At 47.0% G+C, this 19,968-nt stretch overlaps 1 protein-coding gene across 1 annotated transcript; it reads right to left on the reverse strand.

The window, feature by feature from the left end:
* Positions 1–2,346: 2,346 nt before the first annotated feature.
* LOC128347723 (class I histocompatibility antigen, F10 alpha chain-like) lies at positions 2,347–19,966 on the reverse strand. The gene is made up of 8 exons (XM_053302746.1): positions 19,855–19,966; positions 17,870–18,139; positions 15,173–15,451; positions 13,099–13,383; positions 11,595–11,681; positions 9,467–9,505; positions 4,303–4,335; positions 2,347–3,816 (listed from the first exon to the last, which is right to left on the reverse strand). Exons 1-8 carry the CDS (start codon positions 19,925–19,927, stop codon positions 3,746–3,748), a joined length of 1,137 nt encoding a protein of 378 aa, XP_053158721.1. The 5' UTR covers positions 19,928–19,966; the 3' UTR covers positions 2,347–3,745.
* Positions 19,967–19,968: the final 2 nt, after the last annotated feature.

Below are 19,968 nucleotides of genomic sequence, written 5' to 3' on the forward strand. Positions count from 1 at the left end.
GCCAGCATGGTGTTACTGACCACGCAAATGGCGCCCGTGCATGCGCAGATGCCATGTGTATTCTGGTGCTGCGTGGGGGTTATTGGGATGAGCACTGCCCCAGGAAACTGCATGGGGCATTGGAGAGCTCAATCAGGAAGCAAACGCTAGCCAATGGAAGCATTGGAAACAGGGCAAATTAAGATAACAATGCAGCCCCACCCACCCCTGCCTTGTTTGTAGTGGCTTTGCTTAAGGTGGGGTGCTGGTAGGGGACAAACTGAGGAAGGTGAAGCAGCCCTTCCCTTCTACCGGGCATCTCCCTCCAGCCTAGCAACTTTAGGCCGGCATGCAGAGGGAAGGGAAGATTCATATTGTCAAGGCACACGTGGCCAGGAAATTTAGGACCAACAAACAGAAGTACTTTTTCACACAACGTGTAATCCACTTGTGGAATTCTCTGCCACGAGATGTGGTGACAGCCAACAACCTGGATGGCTTTAAGAGGGGTTTGGATGACTTCATGGAGGAGAGGTCTATCAATGGCTACTAGTCGGAGGGCTGTGGGCCACCTCCAACCTCAAAGGCAGGATGCCTCTGAGTACCAGTTGCAGGGGAGTAACAGCAGGAGAGAGGGCATGCCCTCAACTCCTGCCTGTGGCTTCCAGTGGCATCTGGTGGGCCACTGTGTGAAACAGGATGCTGGACTAGATGGGCCTTCTTGGGCCTGATCCAGCAGGGCTAGTCTTATGCTCTTATGGAGCCCCGGCAAAGGAAAGAAATGCAGCCAGATAGTTGCTAATAATAATAAATAAAAAATAAAAATAAATATTACACTTTGTTAGCCATAACAAGTTGTTCTCTGGGTGGCTCACAAGATAACATTAAAGCATAAAATAAAGACACGCAACACATTAAATCATAACAGCCCCAAAAGGAAAAAACAAAAATACAAAATACAATACAAAGCAATTTAAAAACTCTTTTAAAATCAGTTTTAAAATGAAATTTAAAAACCAAAATTTAAAAGGCCTGTGTGAACAAAAAGGGCTTTACTCGGCATCTAAAAGAACAAAGTGATGAAGCCAGGCGAACATCACTAGGGAGGCTATTCCATAAAGAGGGTGCAACCACCAAAAAGGCCCTCTCCCTAGTAGCCACCCACCTCACCTCATTTGGCACTTTTGTCACTGCCTTGCCGCTCAGTTCAGTGTGGACTTGGACTCACTGAGAGAGTACAGAGTGTGAACAAGGGGAGGGCAGTGGCAAGGAGGTGTGTGCAAGCATCCTGCTACTAGTTGGAGAACTATAGGCCACCTCCAGCTAGGGGTGTGCAAGGAACTGGCTGGCCCGGTCTGGTTTGAGTCTGGACCGGACCCAAACCAGACCAGTTCGGTCTGGCACCACCTCGAACCCCCACCTCCCTGGTCCAAATGGGGGATTTGGACATTTTTAAAAAACAATAAAGACTTGTTTATTTTGCATTTTGAATTTTTATTGAATTTTACAATAGCTTTTACTTCCAAATTGAATTCATTTATCTAATTCTACACATAAGTAAATATTGACTTCCAGCTTGCCTATCTGCGCAGTTCACAATAACTATACATATAAACCAGTTCACAATAACTATACATATAAACCAATAACTATACATATAAACCAGTTCACAATAACTATACATATAAACCATCTGGAGCGCATGCCCAGAACAGAGCAGGGAGACACGACCGCCAGCACCCGGCGGCCATGTTGGGCGGCCAGAAGCGGCCGCCCAGAAGAAGCCAGGAAGAGGCGGCGAGGGGAACGGCGGGGCTGGGAAGAGGCGGCGAGGGAAACGGCGGGGCCAGAGGCGGCAAGGGAAACGGCGGGGCCAGAGGCGGCCGCCGCGAACACAGGACAGAGGCGGCAGGGAAAGAGGCGGTGGGGGAAGCCGGTTGAGGTGGCGGCAGAGCCGCCAACGAGGCCCCCACCCGCTCACAGCCGCCGCCCCCGCCCGCTCACCCGCCCTCCCAGCTTCCCAAAATTACCTTCCCCGCACCCCCCAAAAAAGGTTAAGGGCCAAAATGGCCCATGAGAAGGCCGCCGCCCCCGCCTATCGCCCTCCCGCCCACCCAGCTGCCGGAACCCACCTTACCCGCTCCAGCCTGAAGAAGAGAGGAGCTCACGAGCAGAGCTCCTCTCTGTGCTAAGTCGCTGCCCAAACTGCCGCTATGGACGCAAAGGACACGTCCTTTGCGCCCAAAGCGGCAGTTCGGGAACAGCCTTTGCAGAGAGAGGAGCTCTGCTCGCGAGCTCCTCTCTCTCTCTTCAATTAAGGACTTTCTTCGCCCTCCTGACACGGGCCAGGGTAAGGTGGTCTTGGAAGTTGGGAGGGAGGGTGGGAGTTTGGTGGAAACGGCGGCGGCAGCATTTCCTTTTAAATGATTTCTTCGGCCTCCCCTCGGCCCCCGTTCCCGGCCTCCATCTCCGAAGAGGAAGATGCGGCTGCGACAGCCGCAGGAAGGCAGAGGCAGCGGCGGCACCAATGTATATATATCCAACACACACACACACACACACACACACACACACACACACAAAAGGAACGCATAAAGTGGGGGGGGGAAGGCTAGCGCCCGTTATTATAACGGGCTTAAAAAAACTAGTTGCTATAATAATTCATACTCCACAATACTACTCGATTTTATCGAATCCAATGTACTGTTATTAGTATATTTCAAACCCTACTGAAGAGTCCATATTGGAAAAATAATTCTTTAAGTAAAGCAAAAATGTTTCTCAATCTTCTTTAAAACCTTCCAAATTTTCATCTTATAAGTGCTGTAAGCTTTGCCATCTTGGCATATTCCAAAATTTTTATCAACCAGTCCTCTTTTGAGGGCATTTTACTGTATTTCCATTTTTGTGCATATACTATCCTGGCCGCTGTGGTTGCATACATTAAAAATGTTGAATTTCTTCTGGAGAACTCTCTTTCAGTTATTCCCAGCAGGAAGGATTCTGGCCTCTTAAAAAATGTCACTTTAAAGATTTTCTTCAAAAATGGCCACTGCGCAGAGAGAGAAGGCCCAAACAGGCCGAAGAGCCAGCCGAATGGCCGATGGAGGCTAAAAGGGAGGCTGGAGGGGGAGCAGCAACCTCTGCAGAATCCCCCACCACCTTCAACAACTCCCCCGAAGGGGTTAAGTTTTTAAAAAAGGTTTTTTAAAAACTCTGCGAACACCCCCAACCGTTGGGGGGTGTTTGGTCCAGGATCAGACCGAACAGGGGATGGTTCGGTTCGACCCCAAACCGTCGAAGCTGTTCGAACATCCCTACCTCCAGCCTCCAAGGCAGGATGCCTCTGAGTCCCAGTTGCAGGGGAGTAACAGCAGGAGAGAGGGCATGCCCCTTTCAACTCCTGCCTGTGGGCTCCCAGTGGCATCTGGTGGGCCACTTTGTGAAACAGGATGCTGGCCTGGATGGGCCTTGGGCCTGATCTAGCAGGGCTGTTCTTATTTTAAAGCTCAGCCAAAAGAAACCCATTTCTTCAGCCCCAGATCATTAGGCAAGCATTCAGTTCTGCATTCAGATTTGGTATTCAGAGCATGTACTATGTATTCGTTTCTGTATTAGGATCCAAAGTATTCAATCCGATGTTTGGTAGTCGATGGGATATTGGAATTGAATATGATAGAAGCCTAATATTCAGCCACAGTTTTGCACGGCTCTACAAATCACTCTGCTGGCTGGAGATGGCGTGCTGGTTTAGCCAGAGACAGGATTAAGTAGAAGGTCCAGGATTGCCACGGGATCTTAATTCATGGAAGGTCTTCAGTGGTATCCCTCTGCTCCCTTTTCACACGTCAACAGGAGATCATGCCGCAGAAACCCAAAACAGGAGAATGGAAAGTTAAAAGCTAAAATCATAGACCTGTCAGTGTGAAGGTATTAGAGTCACAGAACTCAGGGAGACACAAAGGCCATCTAGTCTAATCCTCCAAGTTGAGGTCACCATCCCCCCACACATCTAGGCACACAAAAAATGTACTACAAGCAGAGCTTGGGAGCAACACCAGTGTGGTGTCATGATTAGTGTGTTGGACTCAGACTGGGTGGACCTGAGTTCAAATTCCTGCTCCAACCATGAAGTGTATTGAGTGACTCTGGGCAAGACCATTCGCATCCAGTGTCTGTCCCAATGTGGATCATCTCCAAGCAGGCCTTGCAATTTGGGCCAGAGGAAACCCCAGCAACCCGTTAAAATTTAGACCCAATAAAGAGTCTGTAGCAAGAGTTCCCATTTTCAAGATGGATGCTATCTCATAGACACACACTCACCTTCGGCAGGGCTGTCAGATCCCTGGTTGCTTGCTGCAAAAGAGCAGGGAAAGAGAGTGTTGCATGCATCGTAGGGCAAGGGCCCCGATCACCCCAGCACCTTCCCCTTCAGATCTGATCATAAGCATTAGGCATAACCCATTGCAAATCCATCATGCGGTATAGCTAGGTAGCAGCCTGGAAGATTCCCAACTTGACCAGTCCCACAGAGGCAGGCATTTGGTTCCTCCAGATTTCACAGTGATTTTAGAATGGGAAGATTTCCCTTCCCATCAGCCTGTTGTTCATTCAAACATCAAACGTGGGTTTTTCAGTGACTGATTAGATTAGGCAGCTCTTGTTCCTTAGATCTACCACTGTGTCAGTATCCCCATGGCTATGCACCCAAACGTAACAGACCAACACTTGCAGCAACACTTGCAGCCTCCATGCTTTCCTTGCTGCCCCACTGGATGAGTTGCTGTGATGTCATGGAATGGAATGTAGACGAGATTTTGATTAGTCAGAGCAGTGGGGGCTGGTCAGTAAGGGCAGAGTGGGGGCTGTGCAGATCGCCCCCCCCCAAAAAAAACATGCTAGTAAAAGTTCAGACTTAACAGCAGCCAGGGAATCCTCCAAAGCAGGGAGCTTCCTCCAGCCCATCTCCCCCACTCTGTCACTTCCTGTTTTGGTTTTACTGGCTGGAAGAGCTGCTATTCAAGCTGCTCTAGCCAATCTGATTCCTAGGGGGCTCCTCCTGGCACTGCCCCCAGGAAGAACTAAAATAATGGGTAAAAATTGCACTTCCTGGTTGCTTCAGGGAGTATGTTTTTAATATGTATTTTCCCCATCTTCGTTCTGCCTTTTGTGTCTGCTTTTTGCCCTTCCTTTTCTGCCTTTCTCCCAGCTTTTTGCCTGCCTTTCTCCTTGCTTTTTGGCAAAAAAAGCTGCTTCTGCCTCCCTCCCCACACCACCCTGCCACTCCACAAAACCTTTCTGTTTTCTTCTTTTTGCCCCTGCTTTTCTGCCTTTCCCCCTTTCTGTTTTCCTCCAAGCTGGCAGGCTTGGGTAAATGTCCAAGCCCACTGGGGTGGAGGAAAGCGGGGGTGTAGGCTCCGGCCTCAGTGACCAGCTTCTTCCCTGTCAACTCCCACAACCGCTCCAGTGCCCACCAGCTGCTACTGAGTCAGAGCAACAAACGAATACTCTCCAGAACAGGGTAGGCAACCTTAGCTCTCGTGAAGAGACAGTCCACATGTTTAGCATAACTTGCAGTTTGGCCCTGTGAGATAGGGACTTGGGGAACTATGAGTGGACCAAGCATGGAGCTGAACCAATGTTGGAAACCCCATACAAGACTCTGTATCATCAGCAAGAAGGGTGTAAATGGCTGAGGTCATGGGACCGGAAAAGGAGGCCAAAGTATTTAAGAGTATTTAAGTATTTAAGAGAGCGTCTTCTCCGCTATGAACCCCACCGCCCATTGAGGTCACTTGAGGAGGTCTGTCTCCAGTTGCCGCCAACTTGTTTGGGGGCTACACAGAGACGGGCCTTCTCGGCTGCTCCCGAGATTGTGGAATGTGCTCCCTGCTGAGATACGATCCTCCCCATCTCTGGCAATTTTCAAAAAACACCTGAAAACACATCTCTTCAACCAGGCTTTCTCAGCTTTTAAAAACTTGTTTTTTTAATGGTGTTTTAATGTAAACCGCCCTGAGCCTTTTGGAAGGGTGGTATAAAAGTTTTAATAATAAATAAATAAATAAAAATAAAGTGGGAGATGGGTAGTTCTCTGAAGGTTGCACACAGTTGAACTCATGAGTTCCAGGTCTCCCATCAACCAAGATTTCTACAGCAAGTTCTTTCTTTCCTTTCTCCTCCTCCCTGACTATTGTTGCTTCTTTAGAAACTTTCCCTTCACTTCTCTTTCTGCAGGTTTATTTCTTGGCCTAGACAATTGTTGTGATCTGCAGACACACTGAGCAGCCCAGTTGTACACGCAACAGAACAGGGGTGGGCAAACTTGTTGAACTACAACCCCCATCTTCCCGAGCCACAATGTATTGGGGCTAAGGAACATGGGAGCTGTAGTTCAACAACAGCTGGAGGGCCAAGTTTGCCCATGCCTGCAACAGAGTCAGCTTTCTCAGAGGCTTTCATGGGGGCATGGGGGGATATTTGACCTGCCAACAGCTCCTCTTTGGAGACAAACTTACTCAAAGGAAGTCCTATTGAAATTAAATAGTCTTTTAAATAGTCCTCCCGAGTGACTTCGTTGGATGTCGGTCACTGGATATTCACAGTCCCCAGCTATTGCATTTACTCATTTCTGCATCATCATCATCATCATATTATTATTATTATTATTAAATTTTTATACTGCCTAACTCGGATGGCTGTAGGCATTTCACATGAAGAAGAAAATGAATGGCCCATTAAAACAATTAAAAATTAAAACCATTTAAAAATCATTGAAGGCCAGGCTAAAATGATGTTTCTTTAGGGCCCTTTTAGAGGCTGCTAAGGATCTGAAGCCTCAGATCTATAGGGAACGCATCCCACAGACCAGGAACAACTACATAGAAGGCTTGAACCCAGGTTGCCACCAGGTGAGCTGGCAGCAGCTGGAGATGGACCTCTCCTGATGACCTTAATGTGTGGTGGGGATCATGCTAAAGAAGGGAACATAGGAAGCTGCCATATACGGAGTCAGACCATTGGTCCATCAAGCTCAGTATTGTCTACACAAACTGGCAGCAGCTTCTCCACAATAAATCTTTGTTTTGCTGCTGCTTCATCAGAAATACATTGTTTCCAACCGTGAATGCCAAAACAGTTTCACAAAGTCAGCGTCTTCACCTGGTTGCTGTAAATATTCTTTATTACGTCCTCCAATCTCCATTGCCAGGGGGATTCTTCCAGGGGAGTGTAACCCCTGCTAACTTGCCAAAGAGGCATCTTTTACCATGGTGATTCTCTTTATTTAGCAGGTGGAGAGTAACTGGCCCTATCCATCCACAGCACAATATCTCCAGTGACTGTTGCTGGTGCCTGGGGGTTGTTTCTTTTTAGATTGGGAGCCCTTTGGGGACAGGGATCCATCTTATTTATTTATTATTTCTCTGTGTAAACCGCCCTGAGCCATTTTTGGAAGGGCAGTATAGAAATCAAATCAAATCAAATCAATCAATAAAATAAAAATAAGTTGCTCCACAAAAACGTTTCAAATGCTGATGCAACAAGGAATAAATCAAACATTAAGGAAAACGCTTTTACATAAACATATTAATACATTAATACAAACGTTCTATGTACATGATAACAGAAACCGCATTTACCCAGGTGAATACGCCAAAACAGGAGAAATTGTGCTGAGTCAGTCTTTTGTCCATTTATAAACATATCCACTAGTATAATCCTGAGCATCTCTAGAAAGTTTTTTCTTTTTCATTTCCTTTAATTGCTCCATATACTATTTTAATTCAGTCTCAATGCCATGAGACATTGAATCTCGGCGTTTTGTTTGTGAATGGTACTCGTTAGATAAGGGGAATGTGGAGGAGATTAACAATTCTAAATAACTGAGTGGTATGTTGAGTATGTAATTGAGTGGTCAACACTATAAATTGTATGCAAGAGAGCTGTTGGTTAACGAAGCTGGCAAGAGGGAGGCTGAATGTCCGGTCTCAGCACAGTTGGTCCTGTTTGGGCGTATTCACCTGGGTAAATGCGGTTTCTGTTATTATATACGTAGAAAGTCTGTATTAATGTATTAATATGTTTTATGTAAAAGCGTTTCCCTTAGTGTTTGGTTTATTCTTTGTTGCATCAGCATTTGAAACGTTTTTGTGGAGCAACTTATTTTTATTTTATTGATTGATTGATTTGATTTCTATACTGCCCTTCCAAAAATGGCTCAGGGCGGTTTACACAGAGAAATAATAAATAAATAAGATGGATCCCTGTCCCCAAAGGGCTCACAATCTAAAAAGAAACATAAGAGAGACACCAGCAACAGTCATTGGAAGTACTGTGCTGGGGGTGGATAGGGCCAGTTACTCTCCACCTGCTAAATAAAGAGAATCACCACGGTAAAAGGTGCCTCTTTGCCAAGTTAGCAGGGGTTACACTCCCCTGGAAGAATCCCCCTGGCAACGGAGATTGGAGGACGTAATAAAGAATATTTACAGCAACCAGGTGAAGACGCTGACTTTGTGAAACTGTTTTGGCATTCACGGTTGGAAACAATGTATTTCTGATGAAGCAGCAGCGAAACAAAGATTTATCATGAAATCTTGTTAAATATATACTCATTGTATTGTACTGGTTATACATCATTTACATCATAGAAAGTTGATGTATTTCATGTTTCTATAAATGGTTTACATCCTGTTCATTTAGTGGTATTGATTTTGTATTATTTCTCCAAGGTTGCAGGCAGGAATCTCTCTCAGCCCTATCTTGGAGATGCTGCCAGGAGGGATCTTGGACCCTTCTTCTCTTCCCAGAGCGGCTCCATCTCATGAGGGGAATATCTTACAGTACTCACACATCCAGTCTCCAATTCATATGCAACCAGGGCAGACCCTACTTAGCTAAGGCGACAAGTCATGCTTGCTTCCACAAGACCAGCTCTCCTCTTAGGGTAGCCCTGAACCTAAGCCATTTATGGTTTACAAGGTAATTACCAAATACCACCGTAATATAACAATGGCACAGCACAAAACCAAGTGCAAGGGATCCCTCTTTTCCCACTAGTCAGGACCAAAGGAACTCTCACATTTTCAATAGCTTACAAGGGCTAAGAGGAACAAGGCAGCATGGACTTCCTATGGGAGAGAATTCCAGAGCCTAGGTTCTGTCCCATACACTTACCAAACAAACTTCAAGTGGCCTTGACAGGTGACACAGGGCCTCCCTAGCAGTCCTTCACAGGCAGGCAGATTCATGGGCACAGACCGTCCTTAAGACATTCTGGACCCAAACCATTTAGGGCTTTAAAAGCTGAGGAAGTAACACCTTGGATTGGACCCAAAATCAAGATGGCATGGGAAGCCGTCATAAACAAAACAAAACAGGAGTCATATGTTCCACACAAACGGCCTCCCAACACCAAACGGGCAGAAGTATTCTGCACCAGTTGTATCTAAGCTTTCAATATTTCACAGAGGAAAGAACCACTCACTTAATGCTGCTGTATAAGCTGTGTCCTCTTGCTGTCTTTCTGCAGAAATAGAATCACAAAGTCAGAGCAGGAAGGCAGCTACAAAGATAATCTAATTCCACCCTCTGCAGAGAGGCAGAGCTCTCAGATCTTAAACCAGGGCTGCTCAACTTCGGCCCTTCTGCAAATGTTGGCCTAATATCCTCATAATCCCCGACTATTGGCCACTGTGACTGGGAATTATGGGAATTGTAGTCCAAAAACAGCTGGGGGGCCTAAGTTGAGCAGGCCTGTAAAACTCTCAAGGGCAGATTAGGTGCCAGCCTTTTGTTAATCTCCGGGGAAGGAAATTCTAGAAGGAACACAGGCAACCCTTTCAAACTTTGCTCCAAAAATGTAACGCTGTTGCTTCTGGGGGACCAGAGGAGAACTTGGATCACCATCAGAAGAAGTGGACTGGGTGGGTGGAAGCTGTTTCTGGGAGCTGGGATGGAAGTGCCCCTTACCTATTTGTGGAAAGTAGTGGAGAGCATAGCAGCTCAAGACAAGTGACAGCTTGAGATGCAACAAGAGACTCCACCTGTTTTGGACATTGGAGGCTGATGAGAAGAGCTTCCAGGAGGAAAGGCAGGGGAAGGAGCCAACCTAACCCATGCCCAAAGTATGGGCATCATCTGAACATCCCTCAAAAGCAGTGGCCAAGCCAAGGAACAGAGGCCCAGGTTCTGCCCTGTCCTCGGTGGCCCTGTTATGTGCATGCTGTGCGTGCCAGTGACGCCACTTGTGCATGACATCACACACACATGGGCGTGACCTGATCTCTGGAGGGCCCACGCAAACCCTCCGGAGTGCATTCCCAGCCAGCGTTTTCTGGCTGGGTGTATTTATTTCCCTTTCTTTCCCTTGCTGGAGGGAGAGAAGTTCCTAGAAGCTCGCTGGAGGGAGAAAAGGGGAAATAAATGCACCCAGCCAGCAAATGCTGGCTGGGAATGAACTCCGGAGGGCTTGCACAGCCCTTCTGTGGCTTGCGGCCAGGTTCTTTGAACCCATCCACTCAAAAGCTGAAAGGTGACTCAGTTTCCGCCCCTGCTCAAAAGAGAGAAAGTTCATGGGGAAGAAGAGCATCTTAAACACAAGGATTATGTTCATTAGAGTTATGCACGGCAGTCATTATGAGGATCAACTTGATCCCAGTAACAATCAAATAAAGCACTGGACATCAGAGGTTCCTGGGATTATATCGAGCTGAAAATTGTTGCTGGCTTGATGCATCAGAATGTGAGAGCAGGGGGTAGGGGTGGGGATTACCTTTTTTGCAGATCTGGCTGTTCTCAAAGAAACATGACTGCCAAGGCAGACTAACGGATGGCGTTTCAAAATCATTCCCTTTCCTTCCACTGTCTTGCTCTAGCATAGGGCAAGAAGGAAGCAATACCATGACATTGCATCCTTTTCCTGGGGCATTACTGAGGAAAACGTGAGCATGCCCTATAGTTACAGGCAGATCTACATTAAAAGTAACCCCCACACTCTGCTAATATTCAATGCAATGCTGATACGACATGGCATTGCATAAAATCAGTTATTGATATGGGGATGTTTTTCATCAGAATCATTTCCAACGAAAAGCACCCCAACAGGGACCGTATCAAATCGGATCGGATCATTATTCTGATTTGATGCACAGCCCTAATATTTATGCAAGATACTAATTCCATAATTCAGTGAGACTAAATACAAACTAAGTGTGTTTAGGATCTAGATGAAAACCTGGATCCAGAGGATAAAGTGGTTTCTAGTCCTGGGAAAATCTATGGGATCTGGAATGTGTAGTTTCGTCAGTAGAGGATTATTTAAATATCAAATGTAGAGAACTTTAATTATGGAGAATATGGGTGGACCAGATCAGATACTTCCCAGTCTATGTTGAGAAACAGCCGCCTCCACCAAGTACATTGCAGGGGGCTGTTTTTCACACAGCCAGGAGAGGAGACCTGTACCATCAGCACTTCCTTTATCTCAACAGCACCAGCAGCGTGGCCTGGCACTTTGCAGAGAATGAAAAGGCAGTTCTTTGCCTCTAGGGGCTCACCATCTCAAATCCACGCACGCATACCCAGCCCAACAAATTCACTCACAGTTTACTTACTGAGATAAAAGGCGATCCCAGCCATCAGCAGAACTGCAACCAGGACGGCAGATATGACTCCCACACTGGTCCACACGAGCCCAGAGGCTGAAATGGGATACACGTCTCTTTACTCAGACGGTACGCAGCTCCCCCGGGGCTTGAGCAGAGATGCCTTAACCAGAGACCTGGTGCTAAAACCAGGGCCCCACACCTGGAGAGGAGAGCTGGTCTTGTGGTAGCAAGCATGACTTGTCCCCATAGCTAAGCAGGGTCTGCCCTGCCTGCATATGAATGGGAGACTTGATGTGTGAGCACTGCAAGATATTCCCCTCAGGGGATGGAGCCGCTCTGGGAAGAGCAGAAGGTTTCAAGTTCCCTCCCTGGCAGCATCTCCAAGATAGGGCTGAGAGAGATTCCTGCCTGCAACCTTGGAGAAGCCGCTGCCAGTCTGTGGAGACAATACTGAGCTAGAGAGACCAATGGTCTGACTCAGTATATGGCAGCTTCCTATGTTCTTATCTGCACATTTCTGCCTCTCGTTTCAAAAGGGTCACTCTGCTCACGCATCTCCTTCTTCAGCTTAGCTGCTTTGCACCCTGTGGAAGACTTAGCTGAATCCTCCACTTTGGGTTATCTATGAAATGGTTGTCAGGGTGGGAGTGGGGTTTAATTTGCTTTCTTTGTTTATACAAAAGTTAAAAGTTTAGTTCAGTAAGTGCAGTGACCAAAACCAAAGTAAGGAAAATGTCTGGGTGGAAATCTGTACATTTCAGTGAATAAGCTAAAAGCAAGAGGAAAATTAGAAGTTTAGTTTGCTCAACTTTAGGTTTAGGACAAACACATTTTTAAAAGGCCAAACAGAACCTATCCTATTTTGGGAGGGGCAATAGTTATGGGAGATACAAAGGCAGAGTTTGGGAAAGCCCAGAAGATAGTGTTGGAAGAAGGAACAGAAGTGCTGGGGAAGAAAGAACTGACTAAGGGAGCTGCTGGCGAAAATGACTGTTAAGGTACAGTTCAGAATAAGATAGCTGGATGCACTTATCCCATTTTATTTTGTCTTTTTCTCTCACGGTTATTGTCCTTTTATAACAAAAATACTTCAGAAACTATTGCTAAAATTGGATTACTCTCTTTTGTTCTTCAAATAAAAGTATATCTTTAATCTCATCTTGTGTGGTCTCTATGTTATGTCCCTCACACCATGCTTAATTGCCCTACCATTTTACTTAAGTTGGGAAGAGGCAAATCTCTGGTGGGCTCTTTAGTGGAGGCAGCCAGGGAATAAAGGTTTCCACTTGGTGGCAGTGGAGAAGCTTCTTTAATCACAGGGCTGGTTAACACCAGGCTAGTGACGCATCCACAAACCCTGAAGCCTACTGGGAATTGTGGATATACCTTGTGATACTCCTGAGGGGTTTCTTCTTCTCTGAGGTCCTACCTTCCTCCCTGAGTAAAAATTCACCTCCCAGGACCTGCCAAGGACCCCACCCTCCTCCCTTCCTCCCCTGCAGTCTCTCACCAGGCTCCTCCCAGGCCAAGTGCAGGGGTTCTGGAAGGCTATCGTGTTCCACGTGACACCGATACTGGTCCCTGTCCTTGGGGTCAATGTCAATGCTGAGCCAGGTGTGGTAGGTCCCATCTGAGTTAGGAATGACGCCCCCACGGAAGGTCTCCTGCTCCCAGACCTCCCCATCCTTCCTCCAGGTGGCATCGATCTCCTTGGGGTAGAAGCCATGGGCCTGGCAGATGAGGATCTCTAGGCCTTGGCTGCTTGTCTTGCGTTTCACCTTCACTTTTGGAGTCTCTGTGGAAATAGGTAACATTGGTCCAATTTAAGAAAGTGTCTTCCAGCGGCTGGTAGGATTGATGTGGTCTTCTAACAGGAAAGAGAGCCCTTGAGTGAAGTCTCTTCCTCACTGGGAGCATTAGGGTTAATATCACTAGGTCTCAGTAGCTGAAATGGTTCCGCTGCTGCAAACAGAAGCAATGTGTTCACTGAGCTATCCAACTCCAAGACCTCTTTGACAGTTTGGCTCCACCAATTCAGACTGCATCAATAGTGAAATGATGACTTACTTATTTTTTTGCCTAAGTGTGCAGCACTTATAGTTCCTTACACAGTTGTGCAGGGGGATTGGACTAGATACAGGGTTTCTTAACCTTGGGCCCCCAGAGGTTGATGGGCTCCCATAATCCCCAACCATAGGCCACACTGGGGCTGGGGGTTATGGGAGTTGTAGTCTATCAACATCTGGTGGCCCAAGGTTAAGAAACCTTGGACTAGAAGATCCCCAGGGTTCTTTCTAATTCTACCCATATTTTATTTTTACCATTTTGTTGCCCATTCCCCCAGTTTGGAGAGATCTTTCCAAGTTCTTTGAAATCACTTTTGATTTTCATTACCATGCATGATTTCTTGCTCTCTGCAAACGTGGCCACCTCACTGCTGACATTTTAATCCACATGATTAATGAACAATAGGAAAAGTGCAAGTCCCCATATTGATCCTCAGGGGACTCCATTTCCTACTTGCCTCCATTGTGAGCACTGTCTTTATTCCTTTCTCTTTGCTTCCTGTTCTTTAACCAGTTAAAGGTAAAGTGTGCCGTCAAGTCGATTTCAACTCCTGGCGCCCACAGAGCCCTGTGGTTGCCTTTGGTAGAATACAGGAAGGGTTTACCATTGCCTCCCCCGGCGCGGTATGAGATGATGCTACCCAATATAGTACCAGCAGGGATTTGAACCGGCAACCTTCTGCTTGTTAGTCAAGCATTTCCCCACTGTGCCACTTAAATTTGCTAAGCCATAAAAGAACAGCTAAGCTTATGCAAAGAGCCTTTGAAAAAAGGACTTGCCATGAAGCTTTTGGAAAGTCCAAGTACACAATGCCTCCTGGATCCCTCGATCCATATCCCTGTTGACCCTCTCAGAGAACTATATAGGGTGAGTGCAGCAGGACTGACCTTTACAGCAGCCATTTTACATCTTCCCTACATAAGTCCACTATTCTACCACCTTACTCAGATGCATGTCTAGAGTTAATTCTACAGGGTGTGGGGAGGTGTGTAGAAGGAATATCCTCCCCCCACACCAGGGGCGTAGTAAGGTTGGAGTGGGCCCAGAGACAAGATTTTAAAATGCCCCCTCCCCCTCACTGAAGCTCAGCTCATGAGGTAAAGAAATCTTAAATGAGGCTGAATAGTGGTAACAAAAAGCACTAATATATATGTGTGTGTATATACACACACACACACACACACACACACACACATATATACACACACACAAAAAAAAACACCTATGTGCCACAATAGAACAACATCCTAAATTATTTTTTTTAAGGTTTTGTAAATTGTGGACGATGCAAGTCATTAAATGGTATTAGAGAAAGACCTGCTGTTCTGGTAGCTCCAGGTCTTAACGCTCACATCAATTTCAGAGGATGAATACAGCTGAAGGAAGCTCGGGCGGGTGCGCGGCTGGGGGAATCAGTCATGTGACATGCCTCTGGCCCCCCCCCAAGTAAGTTGGCCCCCAGACAACTGTCTCCCCTTGCCTTATTATAGTTACACCCCTGCCCCACACATCCTCACCTCTCCTCAACAGAGCTTCCTTTCCTCCATATTCCAATAATTTCGTCAACACGTCAAAACATATATCCTCCATGAAGCGTTTCCTATGCTCAGTAATAAAAGACTCGGCATCCCACTTCTTCTTGATCTCATGGGCCGTGGCATTGGCTGCGGTCCAGATGAGAGTCTCTGTGTCCAGGCTAATGAAATCCCTCCCATCATAGGCATACTGAAAATACCCTCTTTTGCGCCCATCTTCGCTCAGTTCACAACCATGCATACGCTGCCAAGTGTGAAGCCCTGAAAGGAGAGACAGACAGCATAGTTTGAAAAGTTGCTGTCTTTAATGAAGGAGAGTGCAGGGGAAGTACAATTGCAAACTGCTTCAGCGCAGATTTGTGATTATAAACATGACCATTCTTTGTTTTATGCATGTGCAGAGAAAGAGAGAATGAAAATGTTGTTGGCTTTTTGCGTGGAAAAGAAATCAGAAAAAAGAGAGAAAGTTGTTGCAATCAAATTATTAAACACACTATCAATGCAAGTGGAGGATTAACAATACAAGAAAGGAAATCCGAGTGAGTGAGTTGTCAGGGCAAGTCAGAGCGGGATCATCTGGATATCAGGGATGGGCCCGGACCGGTCCGGAGGCCATTGTAAAGGCCTCCGGACCGGTCCAGACCTGGGCGGTCCGGTTCGGGTGGTGGGGTAGCTTTAAGAGTGGCGGGAGAGTTTACTTACCCCTTCCGCTGCTTTCCCGCTCTGGCGCCGTAATTGTAGGAGTAATTGGGGCCGCGCACACGATGTCTCTGTGACGTGCGCACGCGCAAAGGACTCCTGGGAGTTTTTTACAGCAACAGCGGGGAAGGGGCGGGAGGGAGGTATCCTGCCCCCCCAATTACTCCTACAATTACGGTGCCAGAGCGGGAAAGCGGCGGGAGGGGTAAGAAAACTTAAAGCTACCCCCCACCCCAGTGCCGGACCTCTTAAAGCTAACCCCCACCCCAGTGCCGGACTGCAGTTTGGTGGTTCCGTGCACACCCCTACTGGATATTGATGGGGAGTCAGGGAGGGGGTAGGCTGAGTTAATCAGTAGCTTGTGGGGAAATTAATCTGGCCAAATAAATACATCAGCACAGGTATTATGGAAGGAGAAGAGCTACAACCACTACTCTGAACTCCTCCAGGAACATTTCCAGACAGGGCTTTTATCCGCTGGATTCACAGGGATTTTTCATTGCACGACAGAGCCTAGATCGATTTATGTCCGGGGTTTTAAAAAAATAATCTACTTTTTGCATTGGTTTATTTGGGCAAATTTCAATTCGCAGTAAAGCCTGCTGTCTGGGAAAGCTCTGGCTGCCGATTTCTACCCTCCCACCACATTTCCTCTCTATGCTCAGAAATACCCCCACTTCCCTTTATTACTTGCCCTTTTCTGTTCTCTCCTTGGCACTGAGGGATGTCACTGGGCAGAGGGAACACAGGCTGCTAGGCACAGTTCAGCAGCTTCTGGCTGCTGGCACCGCCCCCTTCTTTCCTGCTCTGCCTGTTCAAAATGGGGGGGACGGGACTGAACAACATGATAAGCTTTAAAAAACAACAACCATACACTTCCTGTCACACGTGCAGCCTAGTTCTGCCTTTTGGGAAAAAAACAGAATTTGGAAGGGCACTGATGGGTGGAAGAAGCAGTCGAGAGCTAGGTGCAGCTAGGCACTCTCTCCCACGCTCCATGATGGATGGATGGATGAAGTGCCGTCAAGTCGGTGTCGACTCTTAGCAACCACCACATCGATAGATTCTCTCTAGGATTATCTGTCTTCAACTTGGGCCTTGAAGGTGCCTCTAATGCTGCACTTTTTCCCTGGAGGGCAGAAGTGGCTGGTGTGGTGAGATCTGGGGCTCTGAGTCATTCACTGGGGGCCTGTGCTGCCCCCACCCCCATGATAGCCTGGGGGGAGATACTGTAGAAATTACTGCCCTCTCAGCTTATTTGCTGAACTAAGGTGAAATTTGGTGATAATATTCTTGTATTTTCTTTCTTAGTTCTTGTGTGTATTTACTCCCATTTCCCCATGTTTCCCCCAGTTGCTTATTCTGTATGCAAATCCTAGTCTATTAATAAATTTCATATAATTAGAAGTTGCTTCAGTCCAGGTTTAAAAGCTTCTGGATTTGGAGGATTACTTGCAAAACTCTTCCCCGCATGCTTTGTATTATTTGGGAGAAAGCCGGAACATGCTGGGATAGGCTGGAACAATCCCTTCGGAAAAGAATCAAACTGCATTCAAAAACCAGAGGGATGTGTTAGAGACACTGGAGAATGATATTTTAGCACTGAAATATTTCCAATTTATTTGTCTAGAGCTGGGTTAGGTACACAGAGAGAGTACATTCCAAACCAGACAGCTCTAGGGAGTGGTAAACCATTCAGACCCATCAGTCTTCAACGGGTGGCCACCTACCTTGAAGGAGCAGTGTGCTCCTAAATGGGAACTGGAACAATCTCTCTACTGAGGGCAGATCTTAGGTACATATAAATTAATTCCCCAGTCAGTCTGTCACATGGCGTGATGGTTGTGAATTTGTGAAATTAGATTGGGGGGGAGGCCTCTTTCCTGGGAGAGGTACCCTATTTCGCTCATGAGACCTGTTTCTCCCTCATTTCCTGCCCTTGGGGAGGAAAGAATCCCACTTCTCCCACCATCTACTCACCAGTAGTCTGGTTGAAGTGTTCCTGCAGAGTCCTCAGATCCCTTCTGAAGACCACCTCAGATTCCTGGGCTCTGTCACTGCACCATTGCAAAAAGCGGCTAGTCTCCAACTTCTTTGCCCAGGGTGCGTCAGGCAGACACCTCCTCTTGTTGCTGTCATAGTGACCAAGGAGTTGGTCATCCAAATATGCCACACCAATGAACTGGGGTGTGTCCTGCATGGGCTCCGATACCAGCGTGTAAAATGCACGCAGGGAGTATGAGGAGGACCCTGAAAGAGGAGGACACCATTAGGAGGTCTGAAGCCGAGTGCACTCCAGTTCCAGCTATGAGGCCTCCTTTCCATGATACTGCCGCCTCCATGAAGGCTTTGCCACTCCAGTCAACAGAACCAAATCACTCCCGTTATGCTAAGCAGCCATGGTGGGAAAGCCTTTGCCTTATTCTCTTAAAGCTTGGTTACTGTGTGGAAGTGGGTGGTAAAATAGGTTGTATGCTCCCTTTTTTACCCATGAGATACCAGAAATGATGACAATGAATATTTATATACTGCTTTTCAACAAAAGTTCCCAAAGTGGTTTACATATGAATTAATTAATTAATTGATATTATTTTGAATTTATATCCCGCTCTTCCTGCAAAGAGCCCAGAGCAGTGTAGATGGCTATGTTTACCCTCACAACAACCCTGTGAGGTATGTTAGTCTGAGAGATACGTGACTGCCCCATAGAATAGCTCCCTGTCCCCAAAGAGCTCACAATCTAGAAGAGAAACACAAGATAGACACCAGCAGCAGCCACTGGAGGGATGCTGTACTGGGGCTGGATAAGGCCAGTTGCTCTCCTCCAGCTCAATAAATAGAATCGCCACTTTTAAAAGGCCCCTTTTTGCTCAGTTAGCAGAATCAGTTAGCCCTTTCAGAAATGCTGAAATCCTAAGGTTCTAGACCTCAAGGAACATGATTTCCCTTTTCTCCCCTTACATTGTCACAGACCAGCATTCTCAATTTCAATGCAGGTGTGATTTTGATTGGGAAAAGAGCTCAGGGGAAAGGGTTAAATCACCCCTCCCCTCTGAAAACCTAATCATTGGTGAAACATCTCCAGCTCTAGGCTAATTCTTAGTGGAGCCCGAGCAGACTTAACACATGCACAATCCAGGAAAGGAAATTGTGGCTCACAGTGATGAAAATATATCACAATGTTTCTTGGGTCTCCCCACAATCTCCTTAGTGGTGAATGCTGTGGGTGGAATGTTTTGCACTGGCTCTCCAGAAAGTTTTTCAAGAGAAGACCAATATTTCTTCCATGGAGGTGAACGGCAGTTTGCGGGCAAGTTTAGAAAGAGCTAAACGCTCTAGCCCCATCCCCTCAATCAAAAGTGGAGCACCCACCCCTGAATTCCATCTTCTAAGGGCTTCTCATCATTTTCAGCCCTTGTTTCGTTTTACATATCTTAACATTTCCCAGCCTCCAAATGCTCTGAACACTCCCTCATCAGATACTGAAGCAGGACTTCCCAACTGAACCGCATTTCTGAACACTGGCCCTAAATAAAGAGGGGGATTACAAGAGGCACCTTCCAGCCCACCTGTGCTCTCTTGATGCCGGTTTGTACATGGTCAGCTTTTTCCCTTCCTGCAAATACGCAATCAGTTGACAGAACAAGAGGTGCGGTCCCTGCCCCAGAGCGCTTACTAAAACATGCAGGCTAGCGCCTCCCAGACGTTATCGGACTTCCGCTCCCATAATCCCCAGCCCCAGTGGCCTTTGGTTGGGTATTATTGGAGTTGAAGTCCAATAACATCTGGCGACCCAACTTCTGCTGTTTGGGATCCAGCATCCAAAACCTTCCCACACCCCTCGCCTTACTGCAGGCCAAGGAAATCCATTGCATCGAAGGCTCTGCTTCTCCCACCCCGCACCCAGGTTCAAATTCTAAGCCCCCGGCCAGCAAACGGGGGAGCTTCGCCGCAGAATTGCTCACCGAGGCAGGACCCCAGCAGAAGGGCAGCCGCCGCCCCCAGGAACGACAGGAGCAGCCCCCGGGGAAATCCCATCTCGAGCACAAGTGCAACTCCGATCACAGAAGGACACACCC

Source organism: Hemicordylus capensis, chromosome 2 (genome assembly GCF_027244095.1).
Source record: "Hemicordylus capensis ecotype Gifberg chromosome 2, rHemCap1.1.pri, whole genome shotgun sequence".
Lineage (NCBI taxonomy): Eukaryota > Metazoa > Chordata > Lepidosauria > Squamata > Cordylidae > Hemicordylus > Hemicordylus capensis.